Source organism: Pristis pectinata, chromosome 35 (genome assembly GCF_009764475.1).
Source record: "Pristis pectinata isolate sPriPec2 chromosome 35, sPriPec2.1.pri, whole genome shotgun sequence".
NCBI lineage: Eukaryota > Metazoa > Chordata > Chondrichthyes > Rhinopristiformes > Pristidae > Pristis > Pristis pectinata.
The window spans coordinates 8,932,382-8,944,124 of NC_067439.1; the positions used below are offsets into that span (position 1 = coordinate 8,932,382).

General features: G+C 43.2%; 1 protein-coding gene across 1 annotated transcript in view; it reads right to left on the bottom strand.

Moving 5' to 3' along the window:
* Positions 1-11,743, bottom strand: part of paf1 (PAF1 homolog, Paf1/RNA polymerase II complex component) — a 31,204-nt gene extending 19,461 nt beyond the window's left edge. Inside the window, exons 1-3 of the mRNA XM_052044385.1 lie at positions 11,504-11,743; positions 3,618-3,647; positions 1,396-1,488 (exon numbers count right to left, since the gene is read on the bottom strand). Of these exons, the coding sequence (XP_051900345.1) occupies positions 1,396-1,488; positions 3,618-3,647; positions 11,504-11,547 (167 nt within the window). The 5' untranslated portion in view covers positions 11,548-11,743. The remainder of the gene's footprint in view (positions 1-1,395; positions 1,489-3,617; positions 3,648-11,503) is intronic.

Consider the following 11,743-nt stretch of genomic DNA (forward strand, 5'->3'; position numbering starts at 1 on the left):
GATAAATGTGTTCAGCCAAGGATTGCACCCTGGCCAGAACAACAAAATACTTTTCCTATGCTACTCAGCAGGAAAAAGCTGAGCTGTAAAAATTGTTGTGGTTGCTTTTGTTCTTGTACAAGATCATGATCCTTTCATCTTGCATATCCTGGGACACTGTCACCAACCCCTCCCCACACCTTCTTAAGCTGATGACCTTGGTGATCTCATTAACTCCTTTGCCACCTTCAAATGTCAGGGCACCATCATTCACAAGACCACCCCTTGCAACCGGTATAAAACTGTAGCTTGCACCATCTTGTATCATTCCTCCTACCAAAAAGCATCACCTTACTTTCTTTGCTGAATGTCATCCATTATTTTGCCAAGAATCTGTCAAAGCTCTGCTGAAGTCCCTGACTACCCTCCACACTGATAACTCTTCCAAATTTCATTCCATCCGCACATGTTGAAATTGTGTTCCATCCCCTCCTGCCGTCCTAATTCCAAGTCAAACTATGTGCTTCAAAAATAAAACTAAAAATAGATTTAAATACAGCTTAATGGAAAAGCTTAACAATTACAAGAATAATGCCATTTCATAAACACTTGCATGCATCTCACATATTAATTCCAGAAGCAAGGAAGCCATTTCATGCATAGCAAGATGACAAAATGATAAATAATCATTTTTGCTTTGGTGACTAAGAGAGAAGTGTTCACCAGAACACTAGGAGAATTTCTGTGCTGATAGAACGCAAGTCGACACTGCTACAGTTTCTTACCTTGCCCAAGGACAAATGGGTTCCTGGGAAAACAGGCAGCATAGGTGACACAAGCAGCCTGTATTTCAAGTGAGGTGTGGCCAGTGTTCTGTCATTGTTTTTTCCTTTTATAATTTAATTCTCCTACATTGAAGCCCAGTTCCTCTTTGGCCTATCTGGGCACCTTTTGCTCCCCCACCTCTTTTTTTTAATTTCACCAATCTGGAGTCTTCACCAGGTCAGGCCATACTTCTCCAGTTACAAACCCATTGCCATACCCATTTGGCTACAAATTTCTGCATGTGTGATCTCAAACAAAGCTTGATCTGTACCTTCCCCACCCACTTTCACACTGCCATAAATTCAAACCACAGCGTACGTTCAGTTCCCTGTGCCACTAGAGTACCATTTCCCCCAATTGCTGCCCTACATTCCTTCCTGACAGCAGCTTTCCCTCTCACCCAACAAAGTTAGATAAAATCAAGTCCTTTGCTTTTTTTCTGTTGGCCTGTTTTTATTTTCACTTCCTTGTCTGCCATCCTGGATGTATTCAAACCTCAACTTTGATGAATGATGGAAGGGCACAGATGACAAGGAGGAAACAAAAGAGACGTGCAAATCTGAAGAATAACAAAAACGACCATTACTGTACCTGTTGGGATCAAATGGATATGTCACAAATTTTGGGTCAAAGGGAATATCTGGCAGAGAATTGCAGTATTTCACCCTGCACACAACTCCAGACCTGGAAAGAAACAGAAATAGTATCACTCAGGTCATGGGAAAAACAAAGCCAACACTATAGCCCCAAGTGGCTCAGGAGTTCCTACCCCTAACAATTCCCAGAGCCAGTGACTCATCAACCCATCCTCCCCAGTCAGAAACTCATGCATCCTTGGCTTTCCCCCTTTGGCTTTGATCTATCAGACCCAAACATAGACCAAAGGTTCTGTGACTTTCCACCAGCACCCTGCACCTCAAGCATTCCAGCTGGGATCCACAGAAGTAGGATCGAGGCTGCTTAGTCAGGGTCTTCTGGTCCTGGCTCCATCAGACTTGGACCTATATCCGCAACCTCAACCCAACAAAGGAGCGACAATATAAACAAACCATGATCCATTAATCAATCAAAGCTTAATTTAAGCACACACACATTTTCACAGAATGAGTAAAAAAAAAATGGAGCTTATGACACTGAACTACAAACTAAGGCCTGGACTAACATACCAGAAAATGGCTCCTCCACAAAAACAGTAAATGTTGAATATATTGAGGTCAGGCAGCACTGGTGGAGAGAGAAACAGTTAACATTTCAGGTTGATGATTTTCATCAGAACATCCCCGAAGTATTGACTTGGCTTCTCTCTTTCCACATGTTGTCTGACCTGCTGAGTATTTCCAACACTTTTTTAAAAATTTTACATTTACAACATTTCCAGTTTATTGTTTTTTTTTGCATTACACTAAGAAATAATTTACAGCAGACAATTAACTTAGCAGCACACCTTTGGCATGTGGGAGGAAACCAGAGCACCCAGGGGATACCCATATAGTTAGAGAGAACATGAAAATTGTGATTGAATCACCTTATTGACCAGTGATGGAGGTTCAAGGGGCCTAATCCTGTTCCTAACTTATGTCTGCATGACTTAGTAATGTTTCCATACATGAGGTACATCTATATGGTGAACAGCAAAGATAAGTGATAGCTAGCAACAGAAATTAATATGGCTGGAGGAATAGACAGAGGGACTTGAGGGGTATGTGTGCACAGGTCATTGAAAGTGTCAAGGCAGGTTGAGAAACCCTTTAATAAGGTGAGCACAATTCTAGGCTTTACCAAGAGAGGCATATAGTATAACAGCAGTGAAGATATGCCCAATCTTTTAAAAACTCTGGTCCAGCTTCAAGTGGTGTATTGCATTCAACTGTGGTAGCCACATCTAGGAAGAATGTGAAGGCATTAGAGAGGGTCTACTAAAGATTTACAAGAATGGCTTCTGGGATGAAGGGATTACAGTTACAAGTATAATTAGGAAAGGTTGGGACAGTTTTCTTTAGAGAAAAGGAGGCTGAGAGGAAACTTGATGAAAGCATAGGGGTCTAGACAGAGTGAATAGTGGGAAATTGTTTCCTTCAGTAGAGGGATTAAGAACTAGAGGTCACATCTATGAAGGAAAGAGTGACATGAAGAAGAACTTTGTTGTGCAGTCTGTGGTTGGTATCTAGAGTGTATTGCCTGGAGACGTGGAGAGACATTTTTACCTTCAATAATGATGGAGAAAATCCTGCATGGCTATGGAGAAATGGCTGGAGTGTTACTCTGGTGGAGAGCTGGGACAATATGAAAGTCTAAATGACCTCCTTTTGTGCTGTAATTGTTTTACGATTCCTTCCTCCTTCTTATGTTTATCCAACTACCCAGCTATTTGCCTCAACTTCTCTCTGCACATTAATAAAAACATTAAAAAAGCAAAAGTAGCCACTCGTACGTGCTCCACCATTCAATAGGTCATGGCTGATCTTTTACCTCGGTGCCAATTTCTTGCAGTAACCCCATATCCCAATGCACTTAATTATCAACGTCTGTCTTGAATATATTCAGCAACTAAACTACTGGGTAAAGAACATTCTTTTGAATTCCTCACTGGATTTATTATCTTGCAATCATTTGATCAAACCCTTTCATAATCATGAAACCTTCCAGCAGGTCACCTTTCAGCTTTCTTCTTTCCTGAGAAGCGAGCTTTGTTCATTCTTTCCTATTAGTTGTGCAGGAGGCAACAACAAAATAATATACAGAAATATATTGCACTCAGTGTGCAGCCTGTACTTGCCGAGTGAAAAAGTTATAGCCTGCACTACATCACTTACCTCTCAGGTGCTGCCCTGTGTGCATTGGACCTGAAACAAAACGATAAGGAGAAATGAGCTTCAGTATAAAACAAACCTTCAGTTTGTCAACCATCATACAACTTTGCCTCAGCAAAATGCCCAATTAAAAGACGGCACTTACATGCCTTCTTCAGGACATAGTCATCCAATCTTAATTTATCACTTAGTCAGATTTGCATATTATGAATTCAGAGTTGGACACAGACCAGTGTACTTATAGGAGCACAGGGTGTAGGTGATTCTACCCCCAGTCTAATCTCCCATTCAGTGAAATAGTGGCTGATTTGAGACCTAACTCAATGTTCTTTTACCCCCAAATCTTGGTTCACAAAAATGTATCAGAAATTTAAAGTTACCAACCAATAATCAATTGCTGTTTTTGGAAGCAAGCTCCAAAATTCTACCATCTTTTGCATACAGCGGTGTTTGCTGGACCAATCTGAAACTGATGCTACACACCACTCAACCTTCCATCTTTCCCAGATCCGAATGTTTAAGTAATTTCAACGTAGCAATATTCTTTACAACAAAATCAATCTGTCAAAGCTTTAAAGCTCTGCAAAGGAATTACTTTATGCAGAGTGAAACTGAGGAAAACCTGTCTGAATCCTATCATTTTCCTTCCTATTCACTTTATCAAAACTTTACAGATTTTATCAACCACCATCTCTTTTTATCAATTCTTGCTCCAGCAGGAACAGCTCCAGCTCCACCAAAAAGCTCCTAACTAGTTTCCCGTCCCTGATCTTTCCTGGTGAATCCACTGAATCAAAGGTTTCAATATCCTTGTTATAATGAGGTCCAATCTGTCCACAGTGTTTGATTTTAAGAACATGGGCATCAGTGGAAGACCAGTAATTTATTGACCCTCTCCAAATACCCTTGAGAAGATGGCGTTAAGCCAGTTCTTCTGGTGAAGATACTTCCATTGTATTGTTGTGAAATCCAGGATTTATATCCGACAATGATAGAACGGCTACGTATTAGAAGTCAGGATTGTGTGCAACTTGAAGGAGAACCTGCAAGAAGTGGCATTTCCATTCATCTGCTGCTTAAGGAGAGATTAAGCTTTTCAGATATGTTGGCACAATAGACCAGATGATCTATTGTCAGAATATACCATTGGATTTTATTAGATGGGGCACACAAATTCAAAATTCGGAAGCGCAAAGGGACTTGGGGCTCCTCATGCAGGATACCCTAAAGGTTAACCACTAGGTTGGATCGGCAGCAAGGAAAGCAAATGCTATGTTGGCATTCATTTTGAGAGGAATAACGTATAAAAGTAAGGATGTGTTGATGAAGCTCTATGGGGCACTGGTGAGACCTCATTTGGAATACTGCGTGCAGTTTTGGGCCTCTTATCTTAGGAAGGATGTACTGATGTTGGAGAAGGTTCAGAGAAGGTTTACGAGGATGATTCCCGGAACGAAAGGGCTTACATACGAGGAGCATTCATTGGCTCTTGGACTGTACTCATTGGAGTACAGAAGAATCAGAGGTGTCCTCATAGAAACATTTTGAATGTTGAATGGACTGGACAGAGTAGATGTGGCTAATTTGTTTCCCTTGGTGGGCAAGTCCAGGACAAGAGGGCACAGTCTTAGAATTAGAGGGTACCCATTTAGAACAGAGATGATGAGAAATTTCTGTAGCCAGAGGGTCGTGGATTTATGGAATTCGTTGCCACATACAGCTGTGGAGGCCCGATCATTGGGGGTGTTTAAGGAGGAGATTGATAGGTATCTAATTTGTCAGGGTATCAAGGGATGTGGGGAAAAGGCCGGGAATTGGGGCTAGATGGAAGAATAGTTCAGCTCATGGTGAAGTGGCAGAGCAGACTCGATGGGCCGAATGGCCTGCTTCTGCTCCTTTATCCATTCACAAGACAAAGGATAAATTGAGCAGGCTGCTTTTAGCTAGATGGTGTTGAGTTTACCCAAGTGTTGTTGGAGTTGCATTCATTCAAACAAGCAGAGAGTATACCATCAGTACTGACTTGTGCCTTATAGATGGTGGATAAGCTTTGGTGCATCAGTAGATGAGTCACTCATTGTAAGATGCCCACACTCTGACCTGCTCTTTGAACCATAGTATTTAATTACCTACCACTAGATGCGGCAAGACTGCAAAGCTTCGTTCTGATCCTTTGGTTGTGAATCATTGAGCTCTGCCTATTGCATGTTGTTTTTGCTGTTTAGCAGCACATAGTTCTGTGCTACAGCATCACTTGCAGGACATCTTACTTGCACTTGTGCCTGACGCTCCTTCTGATATGTCCTTCTGCACTTTTCATTGAACCAAGGTGACTTAATGGCAATGGCAAAGCGAGAAAAGTGCCAAACAATGAGGTTACAGGTTTTATTGGAATACATTTCTGTTGCTGCTAGTGGACCGCAACCTTTTTGCATGCCCAGTTTTGAGATCCCAGATCTGTTCCAAGTCTATTCTGCAGACAGAAGAGACTGTAGATGCTGGAATCTGCAGCAACAAACTATCTGCAGGAGGAACTCAGCAAGCTGAGCGACATCTGTGGGAGGAAAGGAATTGTCGATGTTTTGGGTCAAAACCCTGCATCAGGACTCCTTGGTTGATGGTCCTGATGCAGGGTTTTGACCTGAAATGTCGACAATTCCTTTCCTCCCAAAGGTGCTGCTCAACCTCCTGAGTTCCGCCAGCAGATCGTTGCTCCAAGTCTATTCTATTTACTATGATGGAAACAGCAGTCAATGCGATAGAGGGCATGTCCTCAGGGTGAAGCACACAAAAAGAGTTGGAAAAAGAACAAGCATGACCAAAGGGAAAAGAATCTGTAGTCAATAGATCACAGCAGGAGGAAATTCTTCTGCAGTCACTCAGAGTGCTACCCACTGAGGTTTTGAGGAACAGACTAAAATCTGCTTAATAAATGTGATGTGCTTTAAATCAATATACCGACATTAGTTTGTCACAGTCACAAAAGAGTCAGATTAAATTGAATCCTAAAAGTAGGAAGAATCTACAATTGGAGTCTTACAAAATCATCTACCTCCCCCTACTTTAAGAAATTGCTCTTAGAGATTTGCCGAGAAGGGAACCAGGATGAAGCCAAGAGGAGGAATATGGTGCATGAAGGACTGAGAGACAAACAGCACTAACCAGGTAAGAGGATGGATAAGACAGGAGAAATGCAAACTAAAATGAGGTTAGAGTGTATGTGTAAAAGTAAATGGCATGTGGTAAATAAACTGGTGAGCTGCAGGCACATTGCCATACGAGGTTGTGAGATGGAAGCAAAATGCAAAGAGCAAGAAGAGCTTCTGAAAGAGACTGTTACAGCCCTTGTAAGACTTGAGAATTCAAAGAGAAAATCTATTTAGCTTGTGTTATGGAGCAGAAAAGTGTTATCAACCACTTATTATTGAGGTGGTGGAGCAAATCCACAAATAACAGGTAAAGGTAAGAATATTGGAGTACCAGTAATGAGATGTGGGGTGGAAGAGGGGGAAGAAGAGGAGCAGTTATCCTCTGAGATTAAACAGATCGTGGCAAAATTGGAATGGAGCACCAAAGTAATGTTCAAAAAAAAACTTTGTTGGTCCATTACATTCCAGGCTAATATCATGTCGGATCTCGTTCAGGGAAAGGATTTGGTGCAAGCTGAATATCCAACAGTGCACTTGGGAAGAAGTAGTGATGGACAAGTGCTCAACTGTAAGTTTCAATAAGTTGCAAAGGGATCCGAGCCTGTGGAGATACAGGAATCGGTTTGACAAGTAAAACAGTAAACAAACAATAGCTGGATATCATAGAGGAGATGAGAATTTGTCTATTCTGTATCCAATCAACTAGAGGGAAAGGGGCTCATGCTCTGGTTGTCTTAAGATCTGGATTAACTGAAAAATGGCAACTGACAGCTTAATAAGAGAGTTAAGATAAGATTTCTTTATTCGTCACATGTACATCAAAACTCACAGTGAAATGCATCTTTTTGCATAGAGTGTCCTGGGGACAGCCCGCAAGTGTCGCCACGCTTCCGGCGCCAACATAGCATGCCCATAACTTCCTAACCCGTATGTCTTTGGAATGTGGGAGGAAACTGGAGCATCCGGAAGAAACTCACACATTCACAGGGAGAACGTACAAACTCTTTACAGACAATGACTGGAATTGAACCCAGGTCGCTGGCACTGTAATAGCGTTACGCTACACTACTGTGCCAGTTGAGAATCAAAATGTGGACAGTGTAGAGGACAGTGAAAAAGCACATGCAAGGGGCAGAAAGACAATGAGAAAAGATTAATGGTAACAAATCAACAGTTGTTTACATACATTAAGTAGTGAAAGAATGATCACTGGGAGCATAGGATCGAAAAGGGATCAAGAATGAAATAATCTCCTGAAAGAAGAAACCATGGTCAAGGTAATAGGTACTTTGCATCAATCTTCATTAGGGAAAAGGAAATTGCCAGTGTCATGGATTTCTTTAATGTGGGATAGCTGTTGCACACCAGCTATCACATTGGTTTCACAAAGCAAGGACCCCAAGATTCAGAGGCGAGGACCCTGAGACTCTGCTGTAGGTGCTGCCCAGAACGTACACACTCACTCGCACACAAACACAAGTGTGCAGCCCTTATCCGTTGGCCTCCCTCCTGGCTTCTCAACCACTTCTTGTTCACACTCCCAAGCCTCTCAGCGTACCCAAACCCATTCTTGGTCTCTGGTTCTGCCCACACACCTGACCGTATCCCCTATCCCCGACTCCAGATGCACACCTAACAGTATTTCCACCTATGGCAGCTACACTCCAGAACCAAGACCAGACAAACCTCAATAGTCAAGCATAGGAGAAGGTGGAGCTTACACTCAACATCCACAAGACAAAGATGCCAACCTGTCTCTGCTACACCACACTGACCTCCCACAATAAAGATTCAGGATGAGGCCCTGGAAAATGTGGACCACTTCCCATATCTTGGCAGTCATCTTTCAGTGAAGGTAGACATGGATGATAAAAGTCACCACCTCCTACAATGTACCAATAGAACCTTTGGCTGATTGAGGAAGAGGGTAGTTGAAGATCAAGACTTTAGACCTAGCACAAGATTCATGGTCTACCGGGCACCAATGATCCCTGCCCTCCTATACGCTTCTGAAACTTGGATTACCAACAGCAGGCATCTCAAGGCATTGGAAAAATACCACCATTGCTGTCTTCACAAAGTCTGCTGAATTCATTGGATGGAAAAGGGAACGAATGTTAGTGTCCTCATCCAGGCCCACATTGGGTAGGCCATGTTGCTCATGTGCCCAGTGCCAGACTCCAAAAACAGGCACTCTATTCCAAGCTCTGTCAAGGGAAGAGATTACCAGGTGGACAGGGGAAGAGATTCAAGGATGAGCTCAGAGTCTCCTTTAAAAGATGCAACATCCCCACCAACTCTTGGGAATCTCTGACACACAACTACTCAAAGGGATGATATTATAACCTCAAGACTAGCATGGGGAGCACACAGAGGCCCTGCATAAGTGGCAGAAGTAGTGCACCATCCCAGAAACTAAACCTCCTGTCCCAGCCATGGGAGAGTCAGAACCCGTAAAACCCAAGTGGAATTAAGTCATCCCTGATCCCAATGGACTGCACAACAAAGATGGAGGCAGAAGTGAAATTGGATAGAATCAAAGTAGATCAAGATTTTTTTAAAAGCTAGCAATTCTCAAGGTATTGCACTTACATAACCCAGATCTGATTTATCCTAGACTATGCAATGTAGTTAGGGTAAAAATTGCAGAAACATTAGTTACAATCATTCAACCCTACTTGGATATAATAGTGGCACAGGACTGGAGGACTACCAAACATACCATTCATGAAAGGGATGAAACTTGTGACAAAGACTCGCTGTCAAAAATCAACTGTCATGTGTGTACAAGGCAAAATTTCAGTCTATACATCATATGAAAGTCAAATGTACTAAATATGAAGATGACAGTGGATCTCAGGAAGTTACACATATTCTGATATTATGTTTCCTGACCTGGGCATCACCAACACGCTTGGGCATCCTTCATGCCAGTCCACAATGCAGACAAAACTGAACACCAGTAGTCAAACTCAGCAAATGATGAGATCTCTCTATCTTTCTACCACTTTCCAATGATCACAATGCATATCAATAAGTTACCCTGAATTCCATTTTTGCCAGGTCTTTAGTGGAATAATACAAAATGACTTCTGAAAACCCACAAAAATGCCTTATATACCAGACTAATGACCTAAAAAAAACAGCTTGGGTACTTTGACATGAGGTAATGGCCCTCCTTGAACAGCTTTTATTTTGCCAAACATTCAGTACCGTCACTAATAATGATCTAATAATGTTTTCAACGACAGCTGGGAGTGTAAACTTATCTAATCTTTTTCACTTCCTTGTTAACTTGTGGATCGACATTGGAAATGTTCCAATTCAAGGGCAAAATTCCTGAATTGAGTGTGGTTTTGAAGCTCAATAAATTTGTTAGTTATTTTTAAATACATGGCACCATTTTGTCACTTTCACCACATAATATCTTAGGACTAGAGGGCTTGAGTTACAAGGAGAGGTTGGGACATTTTTCCCTGGAGTGTAGGAGGCTGAGGGGCGACCTTATAGAGGTAAATAAAATCATGAGGGACATAGATAAACTGGATGGTCACAGTCTTTTCCCCAGGGTTGGGGAAGTTCAAACTACAGGATATGGATTTAAGGTAAGAGGGGAAAGATTTAAAGGGACCCGAGGGGCAAATATTTCCACACAAGAGGGTGATGGGTATATGGAACAAGCTGCCAGAGGGAGCTGTAAAGGCGGGTACAATTATGATGTTTAAAAGACATTCAGACAGGTACACAGATTTAAAAAATGTTTAGGAGGGATATGGGCCAAATGCAGGCAAATGGGGCTAGCTTAGGTAGATATATTGGTTGGCAGGACAAGTTGGGCTGAAGGGCCTGTTTCTGTGTGGTATAACTCCATGATGCTCCCCATATCTCCCCAGGTTTTTCTTGATTTTTAAGTCAATTCTTATGGTTTATAGGTTTACATCATCTCTCCCTTCTGTGCTTAGTCTCAGTTGTTTAACTACCAGAACTCCTGCACCTTGGCTGTATACATAGGACTTGTACTACACCGAATAGTTTTTGAACTCTCTCTGCTTATCTGTAGATCTATTCATTAAGCATCCCGTCCAGTCTATTATTATTATTCCTGCTTCACCTTTTCATTGTCAGCCAAGTACATGGCGATAATATGTCAACACTAGCTTGTCATTGCCCAACCATCTGCTCATTGACCATTGAAGCTTGGCACCACAGCCAGGAAGATTCAGGGAAAGCAAGCATAGAACAGACTTAGGGTCAGAGTTGCAGCTGGGATTAAGAAATAGAAGGATGGGGAAAGAGGCAGACTTTGGGGGAAAGGGTGCAGGAGGGAGCTTTAGCCAGGATTAGAGAGCAAAGCAGTGGGTTGTGAAAATAAAGTCAGACAAGGAGAATACATTAGAGCCTGGATATGGAAGGGAGTGGAGTTAGAAACAGGAATGAGGACTGGGGTGGTGGTGGTTAGGAGAGGAGGGGCACAGGCCCAATCAAGCAACAGGTTGTGAGGTTGTGCAAACCCAGCGGATTGAAGGGGTGGGGGTTTACACCCCAGAGGACTGAGGGGGGTGGGTTACACCGCAGAGGACTGAGGGGAGGAGTTTACACCCCAGAGGATCGGGGGGGGGGGGTTTACACCCCAGAGGATCGAGGGGGCGTTAAAGAGGGGATGAGAGGAGGGCGGCCACTCAAGCAGGTGACCGCCCTCAGACAGCAAGTTGGAAGCTGAAGCCAGAGCCCCGGGCCTACCTGTGGCCATCGTCCCGCTGCGCGCTCTGTATTGTGGGCGCCATGGCACCGCGCCGCGCGAAGGCTGCCGGGAACGGCGAGGATATTCCGAACTACAAGTCCCAGGATGCCCCGCAGCGCCCAGACGGCTCTGCGAACCGCCACAGGCTGGCGTTAGGTGACAACGGCCACGACGTGCCGCTGGAGATGACTCCGCCCCCAGAGTTGACTCCGCCCTCAGGCGCTGACTCTGCCCCAAGC